The 20,382-nt window shown below is 40.2% G+C and overlaps 1 protein-coding gene across 1 annotated transcript; it reads left to right on the forward strand.

Annotated features, from left to right (window-relative positions):
- Window positions 1–656: 656 nt before the first annotated feature.
- tspan13b (tetraspanin 13b) lies at window positions 657–16,153 on the forward strand. Its single transcript, XM_038725430.1, has 6 exons — window positions 657–884; window positions 2,414–2,581; window positions 3,972–4,052; window positions 8,482–8,595; window positions 8,785–8,895; window positions 15,396–16,153. Exons 1-6 carry the CDS (start codon window positions 822–824, stop codon window positions 15,468–15,470), a joined length of 612 nt encoding a protein of 203 aa, XP_038581358.1. The 5' UTR covers window positions 657–821; the 3' UTR covers window positions 15,471–16,153.
- Window positions 16,154–20,382: the final 4,229 nt, after the last annotated feature.

The following is a 20,382-nucleotide window of genomic DNA, read 5'->3' on the forward strand; positions in this document are numbered from 1 at the left end:
GATACACTTGTATAATAAGAATATGTAAGGCTGTGTTTTCATAAATAGGGACACTCCTTACTGTTAGGTGGATTTAAACTGCTCACAGCGCAGACTGGCTCAGAATCTGTGAAAGATGAACAAACCAGCTATATAGAATTATTATTGTTTCAGTTGACAGTCACTGAGATTTGCATGGTTTTATACTAAAGGTGGTGTGACCTTGGACAGGAATAGCATGCAACCAGCATGATAACTATTTCTGTACAGCCCATTTAAAAAGGACATTACCATCAACTGAACTTAATAATAACAGAATATCACCATCTCATCGAGTATCCGCAGCATGGAATGAAACATCCAACCAGCCCACCCAACCCAGCATGGAGATTATGTTCTTACTTGATTATGCCAGATGCCCCTCCTGATGCAACACTCCCCATTTATCCAGGCTTGGGACCAGCAATGCACTTGATGTGAATGAGAAACCATTCCTTTCTTAAAAACATACATCGGTATGTTCCACTGGACATATTTTATTTAGTTGTGTTAACCACCTTAAATAGTTATTTCCAGAAAATATTGGGAAATGATTAAAAAATTGCAATGCATGCTTTTATTTTGAAGGGTTGGTCTGTAACTTCCTCTATCCTCCTGTTTTATTGTTTGGCGCTGACGCATCCAGCTCCGTCCTGTCCAGGTTAGAACCGCAGCTGAGCCTATTCCAGCTGGGAAGCGGAATTATTGCCTCAGCGTGGTTTTGTTTGTCTGGATTTTCTTTCTGGAGCCGAAATATTTAAACACTTCTATTACGGGTTTATTGTGTTTATTTATTGATCAAGATGGGCTGCGCTGGATTCACCTGCTCCAAACACTCCCTGTGCGCGCTCAACATCCTCTATGTTGTGAGTATCCACAGCAGAATGTACCATATGGATTATTATGCTGCCGGTTTTATCAGTAGACGCAGGGTTTGTCCATCATGTGATCGTGTAACGTTAACTTCAGTGTAAGAAACGTCCTGCGGTGAACAGCAAGCTGATGAGGTCAGACACCACCTAATCAATTATTCACTGTGTAGCCTAGCAGGATCAGATGCTCACTCTGTCCATCAGATAACACATTTTAAACAGAAGGAGGAAACCGCTTTTAAAGGTCTAACTGTTATTTCCCTCCGCTGCATGTCCTGGCAGTACAGAGGCCGTCCTGTGTGAGCTTTGCCTGCAGCTCTGATAGCGCTTATCACCGCCCGTTTCTCAACCTGGACGATAGCTGTGTGTGTGTGTGTGTGTGTGTGTGTGTGTGTGTGTGACCCCTACGGGTTCCAACACGGTTTTATTGCATAGTGGCCCTACACAGCTGTTCTCTGGAGGAGATTTGTCCAATCTGAGAAATTAACTGATGATGTCAGAATGATGTCATCATCATTACTACAAATTAATATTGTTTCAACAGACTATTTTGATATCTTGGCCTCTGCTGCTTCAATCAGGGCAGATCTAGGTTTTTTCTTAATAGTAGCCATACTTTACACAGCAGGGCCCAGTATTATTTTGGGGGGCTTTGGGGTCCTCTCCCTGGAATATTTATTAGATAGGCTGCTTCATTTTATGCATCATGGTGACTATTTTTGCATGTAAATTCTACAAAACCTACCAAACAGCAAATCAGCCAGGAGCCGAGCTGTCTTTGAAAATGATAATTGTAATATAAATATTCAGGTGCCAAACAACAACATTACAGTACAGTTAAGTCCCCCAGTCCCCACATCGATGTTGCAGGCTCTCGTACAATGTTTGGCCTCCAGCTTTCAAAATTCAGCCAGTGAAGTGCTTCAGGTTCACAACCACATGATCAATGAGCACTTTTCCCTTTATATTCAAGCATATTTTGCTTCTGCACTTTAATCTTACATTTGTAGTGTTGTTAGTTTTATTTAGAAAAGGATCTGGCTGCTACTTCCACTATAAATGATATTTAATGTTGGCACATTGGATAGGTTGGAGGGATTTTGAAGGACACAGATCTGTTGTCCAGAATATAAATACTATGTTTTGCACTTAACAGCTGGCTGTGTGTCACTGCTCCAGGTGAAGGCGCCTTGGCTGCATGATCCTGACTCACTCTGACTAGCTGGTCAATGTCCACACACAGTGTTATAATACATCGTAATATTATATAATATAGAGTTCACATAGGAGAATAAGCTGATCCAGCTGTTAGTCTTAATGATAGGGTTTTATCCTCTCTTTTTAAATTGAGGCTGCCTGCAGCTAATATTTTTATTTGATATTTACATCTTAAAATGATTGCAAGGATTACATACATCCCACAATATGTAAGGCCTCCTGCCTCTGTCACTATCTAATACAGGATCAAAAAAATGGAATCAAACTTGTAGCACAGAGACTCAGTCTGTGTGTCTGTCCTGCAGATGGTGAGCCTGCTGATGATCGGCATCGCAGCGTGGGGGAAGTGGTTCGGTCTGGTCTCCAGTTTCCAGGTAGTGGGAGGCATCATCGGTGTGGGCGTCTTTCTCTTCTTTGTGGCCCTGGCCGGCCTCATGGGGGCCATGAAGCATCACCAGGTCCTGCTCTTCTTCGTATCCTTCCCACTAGACATTCTATGGCTGTTATGCGTTTAACAACTCATTTTGACATGATTACCAGCCGGAAAATGTGATGTGGTTGACCTGGATCAGTATTTTAAAAAGGAATTTATCATGTAATCACTCTGCTGTTTTGATTTCTATGGGTTAACGCTTACAAGCAGGTTCCTTTTTGGTTACAAACTAAATGTCCCAGCAGGTGTTTTACTTCAGCTGTAAATGACAAAACACCTGCTGTGAAATCAGTGATTGGAGTGTGGCAGGACTTTGTTCTCTGGATAAATAAGTTAGCTTGATTTGATTGTTGACAATTTAACACAAGTGTTCAGTTTGTCAAAGTTGACTTTAAATGCGTCTGGAGTTATGGTCAACAAAACCCTTAAAGTAACACTTTCGTGGATTTATTTATATAGCACTAATTCATAGCAAAAGTCATCTCATTGCACTTTTCATATAGAGCAGGTCTAGACTGTACTCTTTGTATATTATTTACAGAGACGCAACAGTTACTAGGCGACACAGTCAAAGAAAAACTCAGAGGGAGATGGAGAGGGATAAGCCCACAACACAATATCCACACAGGAACACTAGGACTAATGATAAAAAGCTAAGCTAGGCTAACTACATCCTGATTACAACTCTGTACTTATTACACACACGCAAATTATACTGATCATTTCATCTCACTTTCTGAAAGAATGGACTGTTTCTTAAGCCCAAACCTGTTAAAGTGCAGGCTTATTCATGAGTATTGATCATGGTTTCAATTCTCTGCTTTAATTGTTCTGTAATCCAAGATAACTTAATCCAACCAATATTGCCACGAGTATGATCTAGACTTACACTATGTGAAAAGTGCAATAAGATAACTTCTTCATAATTTGGTGCTATAGAAATAAAATCAATTTTTAACTATTGAACCCAGAATTATGTTCTGATAGTGGCTGCTGCTTGATGTTGTGAAATATGAATCAAAATATTTAAGTACTTGGAGAATGTTAGAAACACTAAAATTCTGAAAAGGATTTTCAGTGTAGAATATTTAGATGAACACTTTACACTGCTTATGCATTATGGATGGACTTGGGAATGAATTTGCACGTCATGTTTGTGACCCACAGCTCCACTGCTCTCTTCACCTTCATGTTTTTGAAAGTCTGTTTTTCATTCATGTATGCATGTGCAATACGATCCAGAGCAGCATCGTATTTCATACTGCAGTTGTAAGTCAAAGAGCTGTATGCACTGTCTCTGGTGCATACAGCTCTTTGATTCTGCTAATGCACAGTGTCAACTTTATACGCAGTGGTTTAGTAACACTGGCTGTAAGCAGGATTACTCTGTACGATGTGTGTATTTGTTGTTCTTTGACAGTGAAGCTCAGTACATGATCGTCCTGTTCATGGTGTTTGTTGTGCAGTTCTCTGTTTCCAGCGCCTGTTTGGCCATCAACAGAGAGCAACAGGTAAGAGGACAAGCTTCACTTTCTCCATTAAAGCAGCTTTCAGTTGCATAATCCATCCTTTACCTTTACCACTGTTAAAAACAAGGACTGGCAGTCATCCTGGGTCTATTATCTTGTTTGATAATGTGTGTTTATGTATGTGTAATGATAAATGGCAAACTAGAACTAGATCTGTTTTGTACCAGGAAAAAGAAATACAAATGTCTATATCTGCAGTAGCTTTAACAGACCACACTGTAATGCAGCTGTAAAGGTGGGTTTAGACTGAAGTGAATGTTCACCTCACATTATTTAATACTTTCAGCTGCAAACATTAGTTAGGTAGCTAGATTGATTTCGTCACAGTTTAGCAGATTGTTAAGTGAATCTGAGTTTGGAACTCCCTTCTGCTACATAGCAGACAATATACATTACATACACAATATAGAAGAAATTATAAAAATGGTAAACAGAAATAAACTATAATATATATATAATATATAATATATATATAATAATAATAATAATAGCAGGGCTGAGGATGAATTAGAGTACAAGAGTCTGATAGTTTGGGGAAAAAGCTGCTCTGCAGTCTGGTGGTGTGGCAGCTGCCTGTGACTAAATAAAATGACATAGCTGGATGTTTTTCTTTGGTTTAATAATTGGGCCAAAAAGAGGAGTACCATCTTACCTTTGCCAGTAGGACTGTGCTTGGGCTTGTGAATGAGCAGGTGTCGCACCCAGCCACTGCAAACTGTTCATCAGCTTCTCGTGATTTATAACTTTTGAATTCACACAAAGTTCGTCCCAAAACGACGTAATGACAGTGCCCAGGTATGTGAATGGCAGTAGTGCATCTGGGTCTGTAATCCTGTCTTGGTCTGCCAAGTCATATGGATCTACATGGTTATTAGTTTGTCCTTGGGCAATATGCTGAACCCCAAATTGCTCCTGAAGACTGTGCCATAAGTGTGTGAGTGTGTATGAAGTACTATTTGTTTCTGATAAGCAGTTGGCACCTCTGCCGTCAGTGTGTGAATGTGACGTGTATTCCCGCTGGTAGGGCCTTGCTAGCGATTCGGTCTGGGCTAAAAACCAAAGGAGAAAGGGCCTTTGCTGTCAGGGCCCCCACACTCTGGGACTGTCTACCAGAGAGGATCAGGCTCAGAATCTGTTCCTGGTTTCATCTTACTTACAAAAACACTTTCATTGTGTGATGCGTAAATTATTTCTCCATTATTTGTACAACGACTTGTTTATGTCGTATTTATTGATTATAAACCACTGTGTGACGGGTAATTAACTTCTCCTTTATCTTGACTGGTTTAAAATTTCACATATATCCTGCGTTGCACATCACTGTGTGTCATACAGATTTTTATTTGACTTTTACCTTAATGCTGTAAAGCACATTGTTACCTGTATTGAAAGAGCTATACAAATAAAGCTGTTATTATTATTATTATTATTATTATTATAGTGTAAAGCACTTTGAGTGCTCAGAAGACTAGAGAGGCGGTACAAGCCATTTACCATTTCCTTCTTTCAGATTTTACTGATCTAAGCAACTTTTTGGCCAAACAAATGAGAAAAGGTAATTAGGTAATCACCATAGCAACCAGTCTCATAGAGCGCGTACCTCACAAGGTGATGCCCCAATCCCAACATGCAACACGGCGTGACATACCTTCACACCAACCGTGTATGTTTGTGTGTGCTGACAGCTCGGCCTCAGCCTCTGAGTGGTCTCAGAGTCGTGCCTCAGGATAGGTGTTCATTTCTTACTCAGGTTGAAACATTTTCAACCTTTTCATCTCAATTTGTGCCACCCAGGGCAAATTTGTCACCATTCTTTGACTTCATTTGCAGCCGTGCCACCTCTTGCTTTATGTTTATTATTAACACACATTTGCAGGGAATCTTGTTGTCACTGGAGACGTAGCAACACTTGCAAGCTAACAAGAAGCTTGCCTGTTAACGAACATTGTGTAAATGAGAGACTCACAAGTTTCTGCAATGGTTTACGGGACTTTGAGCATAGTAAAACATTTTCGTATGTATCTGAAATTTTGGAAGTGTGGGGCATACAAAAGAAACCCCAGAAAATGAAAGAAAAATAATTTATTATATTTCTCCACAGTTGGAGAATAAACTTAATGACACATCTATTTTTATTTATCAGCTGTTTTGTAAATAACTACAAAGCTTATAGAAGAATTACGCCCTCTTTTTATACAGAATTGTACATTTTCAACCTTTTGTCTACTCCCTGTTTTGTGTCAGTCCATCATCACCTGCTATCCCACAGTGCTTTGAGGAGGCAATTTACTTGCCTCCCACAGAAAAATAAATCAGGGTGAACTTGAGCAGCTTCATTCCATTCTAAAGTCTAAAATGTGTCATTTATTTGCCTTAATTTAAATAACCAGTGTGTTCTTTGTAGAAGTTTATTGTTGTTTATTGGAGCATTTAAACAACCCACCTCAACTTCAAAGAATTCAGAGAGTGTCATGTGACCACATCGTATTTGCCAAATAATTCAGTTTAGGTGGTCCTCAGCCACCAAATCCTGTAAATATTAAACATCCCAGACTATAGTTAGATATTTTATTTATTTAAGATATTTAATGCAGTACGAGCAGCCAAGGGAACATTTTCCCTCTCCTTTTGATTCCTGTCTCAGAGGAACAGTGATGAGTCACCATTTGAATGAAGAAATGAATGTGAATAGTTCAACAAAAACCTCAGCATCCTCAGGGAACATCAGCCATCACCACTAATTCAGCACAGCTCATCTTCCCTTCTCAGGAAGTGGCTTGTGTTTGTGTTTGTGGTATCAGTAATGAAGTGGAAGTGATTAGTGAGCACTGTTTAAACTCTGATGCTTTTGCAACCAGGATAAAACACCTTTCTGATGCCACTGATGATAAGCAAATAATGACATCAAACCTACTGTATAGGGTTGTAAAGTATACTAGAATACTTTACTTTAGTAAAAGTAGCGTTACATTTAAGATTTAATTCAGTTAAAGATAAAATTAAATTACTTGGGTAAAAATGTACTGTAAAATGTGCTCTGAGTAAACAATATTAAATTTTTCTATAGACAGCACTTTGCAGCCTGTGGATACAACTGATTATCAATTATACAGCAGCCTTCCTCAGTGTAGCATCTCTGGAATTCACCAGAGAAGAGGACACAACTCAGAAATGACCAACAATAAGTAAAAAGAGGTTTAAACTCTGCAACAGGTGCAACAAGCATTATAGTCTACAGAAACAAATAGCCTGCCACTTTGACAGCAGCATCACCAAAGCAACCAACACAGAAATGTATAAACAAGAATGACTCCACAAACACACATATACAGCAAAAAGAGAGCTGCACACGTTGCCTAGCAACATTGACGTTGTCTTCTGGAGAGAGTTACCACCGTCACAGTGAGTTTGTCATTGCGAAGTCCTCCTCAGTCTGCTCTAGGTTAAACTTCTCTGCTCGTTCATTCTCAGAGCTGAGAGAGCGCTCTGCAGTCACATCTGGGATTAGCAGAAACAGCAGAAAGGCCTCACTCATCTCACTGAAAGTTAAGTTCCTACGTGAACATAGGAGTCACCGCGGTATACGATCCACCGTGACGATGTTTCAAACCCTCTGTGGGATGTGCAGCACCATACCATTAAGAAAATGGAATCTTTTCTTCCACTGAACAATTCACCTTTCAAATACAACCGTACTCTTTCTAATATATACAGGAGAACAAATAAAAGACCCTCAAGTCGTGTGCAGCTGCTGCAAGAGCAATCAAAAGTTTGATTTATTTGGGTTTAAATCCCTAAGGGGTAGAATCCTGTTGGGTTTGTGCAGGTTCATTATTAAAATTATTGTTATTATTTGTCTTATGCCACAGCTCAAACTGCCGTGAGCTGGAATGAGCTAGAATCGCAAACCATGGACCAGTAATGTGAAATGATGTGCAAGTGCTTCCTCAGAAATATGAGCCCTATAGGTATCAGCACAGATAGGAGTCATTTCAGTTAAAAAAGTTCTAAAAGTAAGACCAAAAATGTGTTGCTCAGTAAGGACTGTTACAGCTTTGATTGGGCTCAGGTTTTAATGCATCCATACACTTTGCAAATGTTTTGTCCTCTCAATCTATTTTGTACAGATGGAATGACAAATAGACATAAACTTGATACTGACCCCCTCTGCTACTGGAAGGTACATTTAGGTTTTATAGTTGAAAGTCAACGGTTGAAAATAGCAATTGAACACTTTGCACAGGGCTGCATGACCGACACAACTCAGATTCTGCTTTTTCCCTAACGTTTTGGCAAGAAAACAGTGTTATTGTTATTTAAACACTTACAGTAAGACATTGTGAAATAAACACCTCAAAATGCAGTAACTGATTCAGTAATGCTTCATGTTGCTCTGGTCTGTGTGCTGCAGGACCACCTGCTGGAAGTGGGTTGGAATAACTCTCAGAGCACTCAGAGGGATGTGGAGAAAAGCCTCAACTGCTGTGGCTTCAAACAGGTGGACCCCAACCTCACCTGTGAAGCTGTGAGTTTGCATCACAAAATGTTTCCTGCCCCCCATTACATTTAAGTATGTTAAAATAAACCGATGGATTGTCAGTTGTTGGGATTGAATCATTTGGAGAATAATTCATTTTTAAATCATAAAAGCCTCTAACCCTGCTGTCAGAAGCATTTGCATGATTTTTCTGTTGTGTCTGTTGTTCTCCTGCAGGCGTGTTTCCCCAACCACTCGTGTTTGCCCTGTGCAGAGAAGATCCAGGAAAATGCTGGCGAGGCTCTCCGCTTTGTAGGAGGGATCGGCCTCTTTTTCAGCTTCACTGAGGTGAGCCATCACAACCACAACACTGCTGAGGATGGTCAGATGCTATGCACAAGTATTAGCATTAGTAGTATTGGTAGTCACATTATTTGTAAAAGTATTAGTAATAGTAGTAGCTGTAATTGCAGTAATAATAGTAAGAAGAGTGGTGACAGGTATGGCAGCCACAGTAAATGTAGATGTTGTTGTTGGTGGTGGTGGTGGTAGAAGTACAGCAAGAGAGAGAGAGAGGGAGAAAAACATGGTATTACTTGTACAAGATTTCTCACTGTCTCTCAGGATACAACCCAATTTTAGTGCCTACATTGACAGTGAAAACTGTTGGCCGGAGTAGAAACGGGGGAATCATGGTGTGGGTCAAAGGGGACGCCTCCACAGTCAAACAAGGGAAGTCACACATCTGGCTAAAACTAAATTCAAGTATCAGCATGGAAAAAGACATTTATCTTTGTGCAATTTATATTCCACCTGTAGAATCTCCATACTATTATGAGGAAATATTTAGCATTCTCCTCACAGAAATCACCCACTTTCAAGCCCAGGGAAATGTGTTACTACATGGAGACCTAAATGAAAGAACCGGTACTGAACACGATATTGAAGACCCACAAGGTAATAATCACATGTTTGGCCAGACCCCGTTGTACATCTCACAGTGGAGACTGACTCCTCCGCTTTCAAAGCAGTCACTGTCAGGCAGCAAACCCCACTCTCAGACCACAACCAAATAAATGTGTTTCTGAAAATTCCTGAAAACCCTAGAAGAACAAACCAACAGAGCCCTCTAAGCTGTACAAACTCAGTGAGGTGTACAGATGGGCCCCAAATATTGATGACAAATTTTGAAAGCTCTAAATTCAACAAAACTGGTCAATAAAATAACAACCTTTATCCAAAACCAAGACGACACCAATAAAGAAGGTGTGGATAAGGCTGTGAGAGATGTGAACCTCATCCTTTATGCAGCTTTTGAGGCTGACCTAAAAATGATAATAATAATAATAATAGAAAACCAAAGAAACAGAAACAAAATGAGAAATGGTTTGACCTTGAGTGCAAAACCATCGAAAGGAACTCAGAACGATGTCCAATCTGAAACATGGTCAACCTGAGGACCCAGGTTTGCATATGAGATATTGTGAAACCCTCAAACAATACAAAAACACTTTCAGAAGTAAAAAACAAAACTACACTTACAAAACAAAGATTTTGGAAACTCCATTGACGAAAATCAATTCTGGTACATGTGGAACATATTAAGCACAAGCAAACCACATGCAGCCCCCATCCAAACAAATTAAAATCACAAGCTGATCAGAGAAAAACCCACCATATTGGAAACCACTATTAAAGAAAACCAAAACTCACTCGATTTTCCAATCTCAAGTGAAGAATTAATCTTGAAAATAAAATCTGCATGTGGTGCTGACAACATTTCAAATGAAATTATTAAAAACAGCACTCCTGAACTGCAGATGGTAGAGCACAAATTATTTAACACTGTTTTAATATCTGGCTTTTTTCCTGACACTTATACAGAAGGATCTGTGTGAGCAGTAAGCTGGGGAGGTTATTCTGTTGCATTTTAACATCAGAATATTAAACTTCCTAAATGAACCCAGCATCTTGAGTAAAAACCAAATCAGCTTCCTTCCAAAGCATCGCACTGCCTACCACAGTTTTCACCCAAACGTGTACATCAAACAAAAAATGGAAAAATAGTTGCCTGTTTTGTTGACTTTAAAAAGGCATTTGATTCTATTTGGCCAGATGGACTCTATTGTAGAATCCTCCAAAGTGGTATAGGAGGAAAGGTATACGATCGATCAAATCCATGAACACGGAAAACAAGTTCAATTCAATTCAGTTTTATTTATATAGCTCTAAATCACAACAACAGTTATCTCTGAGCGCTTTTCATAAAAGAGCAGGTCTAGACTGTACTCTGTGATGATATTTACAGAAGTCCAACAGTTCCCACCAAGAGCAAGCACTAGGCGACAGAGGCAACTTCCTTTTAAGAGGCAGAAACCTCGAGCAGAACCATGGCTCAGGGTGGGCAGCCATCTGCCTCCACCGGTAGGGGGTGAAGGAGAGAGTGAGAGAGAGAGAGAGAGGAACAGAGAGAAAGAGGGAGGGGGATGGAAGGAGAGAGAGAGGGGAGGGAGGCAGCCTAAACAATATACACACAGAGGTACAGACAGTAAGGGTGATGTTGCTATAGACTAAATGACTAAATGGTACCGATATTTATAGTAGTGTTAATGGTAACAGTCGTAATGTTAATGATTATAATAACAATAATAATAATAATAATAATAATAATAGGACTAGTAACAATAGTTGCTGTCGCAGAGGCAACCACAGATCCAGACTCCACAGCTCCAGAGCCAGAAACACCTGCAGGAAGTGATAGGAGGAGAGAGGAGAGAGACGAGAAAGCACAAGACTACCAGAAAGGGGAGAAGTTGTGTTAGTAACATGCAATAATGGGATGAGGTTGCATACAGAGGGAGAGAAAGTAGAGGAGAGAGGAGCTCAGTGCATCATGGGAAGTCCCCTGGTAGTCTAGGCCTATAGCAGCAAGTGCAGCATTAAAATCAGTGACAAACACACCAATTTTTTACCCAGTGGAGAGGCGTTCGCCAAGGCTGTAATTTGAGTCCCACTTAACATCTCCATAAACCAGTTAGCAGTACAGTTGGACCAATGTACAGCGCCAGGACTCCAGCTCCAAAATGGAGTAGTCAAGTCTCTGTTATATGCTGATGACCTGGTGCTGCTATCACCCCAAAAGGAGGATTTATGTAGGATTTTTATCAGAACTTCCTGAATTTCTATTTACTCTGGTTTTAAATTATGACAGAATTGTTCTTTTTTGCGATTTTAATATTGATGTTGATGACCCCACCAATGTTAATGCAACTGACTTTTTAAATATGGCCACTTCTTTTAACTTCAAACAACATGTCAAAGGGCAAACCCATAACCGTGGTCATACACTGGACTTGGTTTTTACCCTGGGTGTCAGCATTTCCTCTGTGGAATTAGTGGACATGACCATATCTGACCACAGATGTATTGTTTTTAGCTGCGATTCGCCTGTTACTCATGCCGCCTCACTAAGCTCCGTGTGTTCTCGCTTCTTTAATGAACAAGGTGTTTCAAAGTTTTGCGCATTCTTTCAGAGCCAAAGCCAACACCTGTCTGATTCCAACACCAACAATCTGGTCGATCACTTCAATCATATCTGCTTGTTGTCACTAAATATTACTGCTCCTCTAAAGGTTAGGCCTACGTCTAAAGCTAGTAAGCAACCCTGAATAAATGACAGCATTCACAGCCTAAAAAGGGAATGCAGGAAAGCAGAGCGCAGATGGAAAAAATCCATTACCTCAGTCTGAAGGATTTATTAATTAACTACAATAACATGGTTAAGGATGCGAGAACACACAATTTTCTCATAACTCATTACTACACATAAACACAATCCCAGGTATCTGTTTAAGACTGTGGATCAGCTGGTAAACCCAACTCCTCCTTGTGCCTCAGCTGGAAGTAATGATGACTGTGAACTGTTTTTATCTTATTTTACCAATAAGGTGGTGTCAATCAGAGCCTCTATTACCCCCGCGGCCTCTTACTCAGAGGTTCCTCACCAGCAACAAGAGAGTTTTAACCAGTTTTATCACATCGAGCTTTTAACAGTATCACAAATGAGAGTGTCCTCCAGCCCACTTGATGTAATACCTACAAAGTTTTTACTGAAAGTAATGGATTCTGTTGGGCCCCATTTGATCTCTGTTTTCAACAGCTCCCTATCTACTGGTTGTGTCCCTGATTATTTTAAAACGGCTTGCGTGAACCCACTTTTAAAGAAACCTGGTTTAGATCCCTCCCTACCACATAATTTTTGACCAATTTCAAAACTGCCTTTTATTGCAAAGATTCTAGAAAGAATTGTGTCCAAACAGCTGCTCATTGTACTGGAAAATAACAAATTATTTGAAAAGTTTCAGTCTGGTTTTAGGAAGTACCACAGCACTGAGACTGCCCTGCTTAAAGTCACCAATGACCTTTTAATGTCTGCTGATGAAGGCATGTGCTCAGTCCTGGTACTCCTGGACCTTAGTGCTGCTTTTGACACCATTGATCACAACATCATGTTAGACACACTGAGGCACTGGGTGGGGATCTCTGGTACTGCCCTAGGATGGTTTTCATCCTACCGGTCAAATAGGAAGTTTTGCGTGTCTGTAAACAACTATGTCTCTTCGTTCTGTCCAGTTAAATATGGTGTGCCTCAGGGGTCGGTCTTAGGACCCATTTTGTTTTCCTTGTATCTGCTTCCCCTTGGACATATTATCCATAAACATGGTATTTCTTCCTTCATATTTATGCTGATGACACACAAATATACTTGCCCGTCAGATCCACAGACCCTGGAATGCTGAGTTCACTTACCGACTGCCTTTGTGAAGTTAAAAAATGGATGTCAAATAATTTCCTCCAGCTGAACTCAGACAAAACAGAAATCCTGGTCATTGGGTCCCAGCAGATGGTAAAACAAATACTGCCATATGCTGGTTTCCTAGTAAATCACATTAAGCCTGTGGCAAAGAACCTTGATGTTTGGTTTGATAGTAATTTAAATTTCGAGCAGCACACCACAAAGCTTGTTCAATCATGTTTTTATCAACTTAGAAATATAAAATTCGATCTATGTTAACTTTTAAGGACACCGAGACCATTTTACACGCCTTCATCTCATCACGCCTGGATTATTGCAACAGCCTTTTCACCTGTTTAACCCAAAAATCTATTGATCGACTCCAGACTGTCCAGAACTCAGCTGCCAGGCTTTTAACCAGAACAAAGAAATATGATCACATTACTCCTATTTTAGCTTCATTACACTGGCTCCCAGTATGTTTTAGAATTGACTTTAAAATTCTATTGATCACTTTTAAAGCTCTTCATGGCCTCTCGCCTTGTTATATTTCTGACCTTTTAGTCCCATACACACCAGCACGTACCTTGAGATCCTCGGGCAGAGGTCTGCTGTCTGTTCCAGAGTCTCGACTGAAAACTAAAGGGGACAGAGCGTTTGCTGTCAGGGCCCTGAGGCTCTGGAACAGCCTGCCCGAGGAAATCAGGTCAGCTGAGTCAGTGAACTCTTTTAAGTCCCTTCTTAAAACATACTTTTATAGGAGAGCCTTTCCCGATCTTATTTGACTTTATTTTACCCCTTTTATTTTATTCTATTTTACTAATTTTATATTTATCTTAAACGTGTATTTTAGTCTTTTCAATGTTTTCATGCTTTTATCTTGTATTGTTTTTGTATTATTGTCTTTTGGGTTTTATTGTCTTTACACTTGTTAAAGCACTTTGTAACTTGTTTTTGAAAAGTGCCCGAATTGCCCCTGATAGTGTTCCATGGATGTGTTTGGATGTGTGTAAATGTTAGTTTCTGTTTGAGCACGTAGGCTCAATGGATGAATGTGTGTGAATGGGTAAATGTGATGTTGTGTAAAAGTGCTTTGAGACTAGAAAGGCGCTAGAGAAGGTGATTGGCTGCAATCTTCCTTCTCTTCTGGACCTATACTCCTCGAGGACTCTGAGGCGAGCAGGAAAGATTGCAGCTGACCCCTCCCACCCCGGACACAAATTGTTTCAGACTCTCCCCTCTGGCAGGAGGCTGCCGTCCATCAGGACCAAAACCTCTCGCCACAAAAACAGCTTCTTCCCGTCTGCAGCTAGCCTCATTAACAAGGCCCGGGTCCCCTACTGACACTCCCCCCTTGCAAATGACACAAATGTCTCTGCACATGTAAATACTGTTTCATCTCATGTCGGGCTCAGACCTGGCACGTTGCACATATTTGTTTATTGTTGATCTTGTATATTTTTATGTTATCAGTTTATATATTTATATGTACACAATATTCTCTTACGTTGCGTTACTTCTGCACGGAACAGACCCAGAATAATGCACATGTATATATCTGCAATGGTGCTCTTCCATTCCATATTTATATATTTCTACATTTATTTATGTTGACTGTATGTTTGTCTGCGTGTAGCACCTTATCACCACAGCAAATTCCTCGTATGTGTAAAACACTACTTGGCAATAAAGCTCCTTCTGATTCTGATTCTGATTCTGATTCTATACAAATACAGAGCATTTACATTTGCATTTACTCAGTCATCAGAACTACAACAGAAACACATGCAGAATCTGCTGAAACATCCTACACATTCAAAGGAAATGTCCTTCAAAGCGTGTAGGGCAGAATTAGGACGGTTTTCCACAGATAATAGATACTCAAAAAGGAGCATTAGACGAGTTACAAACTGAACCTTGAAGTCATAAATACAGGACTATTTAGATTAGACAGAATCTCTTAGAGGATTTCTGACTAAAAGAAAACCATGGATAATCAGATGTTACTGCTGTCTGTGCTCTCAGTATCTGACTGTCTGTGTCCTTGTATCAGATTCTGGGAGTGTGGCTCACGTATCGCTACAGGAACCAGAAGGATCCCCGAGCAAACCCCAGTGCTTTCCTGTGATGGTGCTTTCAGCAGCTTCAGCCCCTTGCACCGTCACCTCGCCACCTCTATGGACCTCTTCTGGGCTTTCACTGTAAATACAACACTGACCTGTGTGTTTCCACTGATGGCTGCAGAGATGCTGTTATAATGTGATGTGTTTGGTTTTCAAGAATGAAATGTGGTCTGAAAACAAGTTGTGTGTGAAGGAACAGCGCACATGTTGCCTCCAGCGTGACACTGAACACACTGGACATATGCAGCCAGTACTCTGAGCACTTGTGGGTGAAGAGGTAATATTGTCTACAGCAGTCTGCTGTATATTCCAAAAGTATGTATGCAGCCTGCCTGATGTTGACCCTGAACACTGATTTTCCTTTTGTTGCTTGTTTGTTCTATAAAACTGTGGGTCCCACTGAATGCAATAATGTCAGCCACTAGTCTGCATATTGATAGGACTCAGATATTTTCACCATGTGTGAAAGTATGAATATTGTGTGATGAGGATCTATGTATATATATGTGTGTGTGTGTGTGTGTGTGTCACTAGTCTTGCTCCTGGCTGCGTGCTGTGTATTTGGCCTTTTGCATGACTCTACTGCAAATATAAGCTACAGATTGAGACCTGCAGTGATGATTCTGTAAAGCACCTGTCTGAGCCTTTGTACTGTAAACCACAATAAAACACTAATAAGAAAAAACAGAAATCTGTCCTCTGTTTTTTTGGCTTTCATGTCTTTTATTCTTGTTTCTTTTAGATTACATCAACTTCCTCTTTCTGATACAAATCAGCCTGCTTCATAAGATTCCTGATGTTGAGCTTCAGTATGTTGACAAAAGAAAACAAATTTTAGCAATATTAAAATCAAGAAAAATTTATTTCTTAGAAATGTTTTTATTCTCATGATCTGTTATTCTCCTTCATTAATGTTTATTATGGAGACAGTTAAAGTCAGAAGAAAGGACGTCTTGTTTCTCTAAAAACCTATTTCCTCCTTTCTTCTCTCCTTGCATGGTTTACTTGTGTCTCTCTGTGCAACCCCAGGGGGAGGAAGCAAGCGTAGGAACCGTGGATAAAATTAGAGACTTCAGATGTGCAGAGGGTTAGCGGTTTGATCCCTATCTCCTACAGTGTTTATGCTGAAGTGTCTTTGGGCAAGACACTGAACCCCATATTGCTCCTGATGGTCAGGCCAGTACCTTGTGTGTGTGTATTTAAACATACTCCACTACAAGAACGAGTCCTGCATTCAGAATCCAAGTAAAAGTTCTTCAGTAAATAAACTTAGTACCATTACACTATCACATTACAATATTATTGTTACTATTTACTCATAGATCATTGATTAAGTTCAAACTGGAAACTATGACCAAGTGGTGCACGGCATTATCAGATCGAAGGGGCCCCCTGATTTAATGTATGAGGGAACGTATGGAGAGTCATGTGGTCTACCAACTGTTTAGAGGTGTTCCGCACATGTATGATCTTTAAACTGAACTGAACTTAACTGACTACACTGAAAAACTATTGTCACTGATGGAATCAGTAGCGTTTAGCAGTGGAGCTCGTCATTGGTGACTGAGAGCTCAGCTGTGAGTCACAGTACGGTACCTTGTAGAAAGCACAATGAAAGATCATGAATGCCACAGAAACTAATCTGCTAACTCAGTCATTGAACAAGCTCACTTAGATTTGTACATACTGAAGTTCAGCTGAACTGTGATGCGACTGTGTGCTTAGCTTAGGAATAAAGTGAGCGAAGGACATCGTGACTGTAAGTCTTTGAACTGAACTGAACAAAGTGATTCACAATTTCCACCTCCTTACTAATACACCAAACTTAAATGTGTTTCCTGAAAAGGTGTAAACTACAGCTACATACTACAAAGAAAAGCTGACCTGGCACCAGTTTCCTTCCCCTCTGACATAATGAAAGCAAAATTAATTTCTGCATTTTGTACATCTCTACAGTCTCATTTGATTCCCACATGGATAAGGCTGATAAAGTCCTGACCAATAACTTTCACCACGCTGTTGTTGCTTCAAGGAGCTTATTACACAGGACAAGAGTTGAGCCTCAGTAACCCAGCAACAGGAAAAAGCTGTCAGTGCTCGCAGCGTGAACCCGCCCATCCAGGATGTTAAACACACACGCGCACACACACAGTACTGATCCCACAATGTGCTCCATGAATAGATTCCTCACCAGCCCATTTAAATGAAACTCATTTTCACTACTTCACACAGCTTGGTCCATATAATTTTGAAGAAACTTGTGACAATTCATTCCTGTCAAGCATTTACTAAACTGATCATATCACCAATGAACAAAAAACATATTGTTTTTGCTGTTTGGCGTACTTCCCAGAATGCAAAGCATGCTCAAGAGACCTTGTGTGCCCTCTTTAAGGTCTGTCGGGTTTCTGCCTTCTGCTTTTCCCTTGCACACTTACTTCCAAACAAATGAGAGCTAAAAGAAAAATGAACATTGTATTGAATAATCTTGTTTTGCTTCTTTTTATGTCGCTTCTTCTATTTTAGACTGGTGAGTAACATCTATTTAGAGAAACGCATTTTATTGTAATTAATGACAACACAAACTGCACCGAAAAAAACATTCCAAAAGACGTACTATATAGGCCATATATGGTTTGATGTGGCTGTTTTCTTGCTACTGTGGTCTTGCTAAACTGGAGCTGGGCTATGACTGAAACTAAAGATGATGCCACAAGTGCAGATTTGAAGAAAGCAGCGTTATTCTGACCGGCTTTCAGAGTTTCAGCAGTTTGGTTGAATTGTGCATATTCTTGCTCTGTTGTTAGTAAGTAATAGTTTAGTCTTTTTTTTTTTATATCTGATGAGATTGTATGGACCCAGTAGTATACCGACTCATCAAATGTGAATCATTCACTGAATTGTAACTACTTGGCATCACTTTTATGAGTTGAGGTTTGATTAGAAGCTTGGAATGTTGTCTATAGATTTTTGAGGACATTGCAAGGTTTATTACGCCCCCTGTTTATTTGGAGCATGTGGCCAAGAATTACACCTTTTACCTTAAAAACAGAGAAAAACAAAAGCTCTCTCTCTGGAGAAATGGATGTGGAAAGCTGAAAGAGAGAGTGTCAGCAGGCAGAACATAAGTAGAGTGGAATGTGGTAATTTAATCCAGAAAAACTATGTATGTTACCATCACCAGTGTTGGTGATAAACCACAGCAACAGGAAATGTCTTCTCATTTGGTAATATCATGCTGAAGGACATTGTTCGAAAACATCGACTGTTGAGTAAAAAATGGCTGATTTGAATCGTTAGTGCCTCAAGGTCCAGGAATAAATCTACCTTCCAGATCTCCATGAATTATCCTGGTGTCATGCTTCACTTTGACCCTCCAGACCTGAGCAAGACAAAACAGCATAACATGACCTGCTGCTTGGACCCCCTCTCTACCACATTTTTAAAAACTGTTTTGAACTGCTTTGCGCCTGAGGTATTAGAATTTATTAACTGCTCTCTTTAGTCAGGGAAGATAAGAACACTCTATTCTATGTAACACCATAACAGACATTTTACTTTGACAATGTTCAACAACAACAAAAAAATCACATTTAAAAACACATTTGAAAAAAAAACACATTAAAAAACATATTAAATAGATGATAGTAGATGTTTTTCCAGACCAGTGGGACTGGAAGGATTGGTGGAGAGAGGTCTTTCCTGATTATGACCAGGTGTACACTTTAGATAGATAGAGAGTTTTGCTATGTGTTTGTGAGTGTAAAATATCAAAGGGGATTATAGAATCAATTAGTGTCCTGTAAACCAGTTCTTAGTAAAGGACACTACATTATATCTATCCATCCATCGTCAACCACTTATCCTGCGTACAGGGTTGCGGGTACTACATTATAGTTGTTGTTTTTTTATTATACTAATATTATAGTTAATTTTTGTAAGGAAGGTGTTGGTTGGCACACCTTTCACTCTGCTGTTTTTCCCTGGCATCATTTATATTCTAACAAACAGTGACTGAAAGGTTAAGGTCAGTGCCATAAATAAATGTGTTTATGTACACAAATGTTTTCTAAAATTATATAAAAATTATAAAAAAACAAATTTAAAAAATCCCCCTCTCACCCCTTGCAGGGTGGTATGTGTCATCCTCAAGCTCGGGTCCTCTACCAGAGGCCTGGGAGTTTGAGGGTTCTGCGCAGTATCTTAGCTGTTACTAGGACTGCACTCTTCTGTACAGAGACCTCTGATGTTTTACCTAGTATCTGCTGTAGCCACTCTCCCAGTTTGGGGGTCACAGCCCCCAGTGCTCCGATTACCACTGGAACCACTGTTGCTCTTACTTTCCGCATCTTTTCTAGCTCCTCTTTCAGCCCTTGGTATTTCTCAAGCTTCTCGTGTTCCTTCTTCTTGATGTTGCTGTCGCTTGGGATTGCCACATCACTGCAGCCTTCTTCTGCTGTTTGTCGATCAGCACGATGTCTGGTTGGTTAGCCATCACCAGTTTGTCAGTCTGGATCTTGAAGTCCCAAAGGATCTTAGCTCGGTCATTCTCAACTACCTTAGGAGGTGTCTTCCATTTTGACCTTGGGACTTCCAGCCCATACTATGCCAGCTACCTGGTTATTCTTTTCCATGTACGCAGTGCCTGCCTGCATCTTACACCCTGCTGTACTGTCTCAGGGGCATCCTTGCACAGTCTGCACCTGGGGTCCTGGCTGGTGTGGTAGACCCCAGCCTCTATTGATCTTGTACTGAGTGCCTGTTCTTGTGCCGCCATGATTAGTTCTTCTGTGCTGTCCTCCAGTCCAGCTTTTCCAGCCACTGGTAGGATTTCTTGATATCAGCCACTTCTTCTATTTGTCTGTGGTACATGCCGTGCAGCGGTTTGTCTCTCCATGAAGGTTCTTCATCTTCCTT

Source organism: Micropterus salmoides, unplaced genomic scaffold (genome assembly GCF_014851395.1).
Source record: "Micropterus salmoides isolate LMB-PRFRI ecotype aquatic unplaced genomic scaffold, ASM1485139v1 Ms_hic_scaffold_17, whole genome shotgun sequence".
Taxonomy (NCBI): domain Eukaryota; kingdom Metazoa; phylum Chordata; class Actinopteri; order Centrarchiformes; family Centrarchidae; genus Micropterus; species Micropterus salmoides.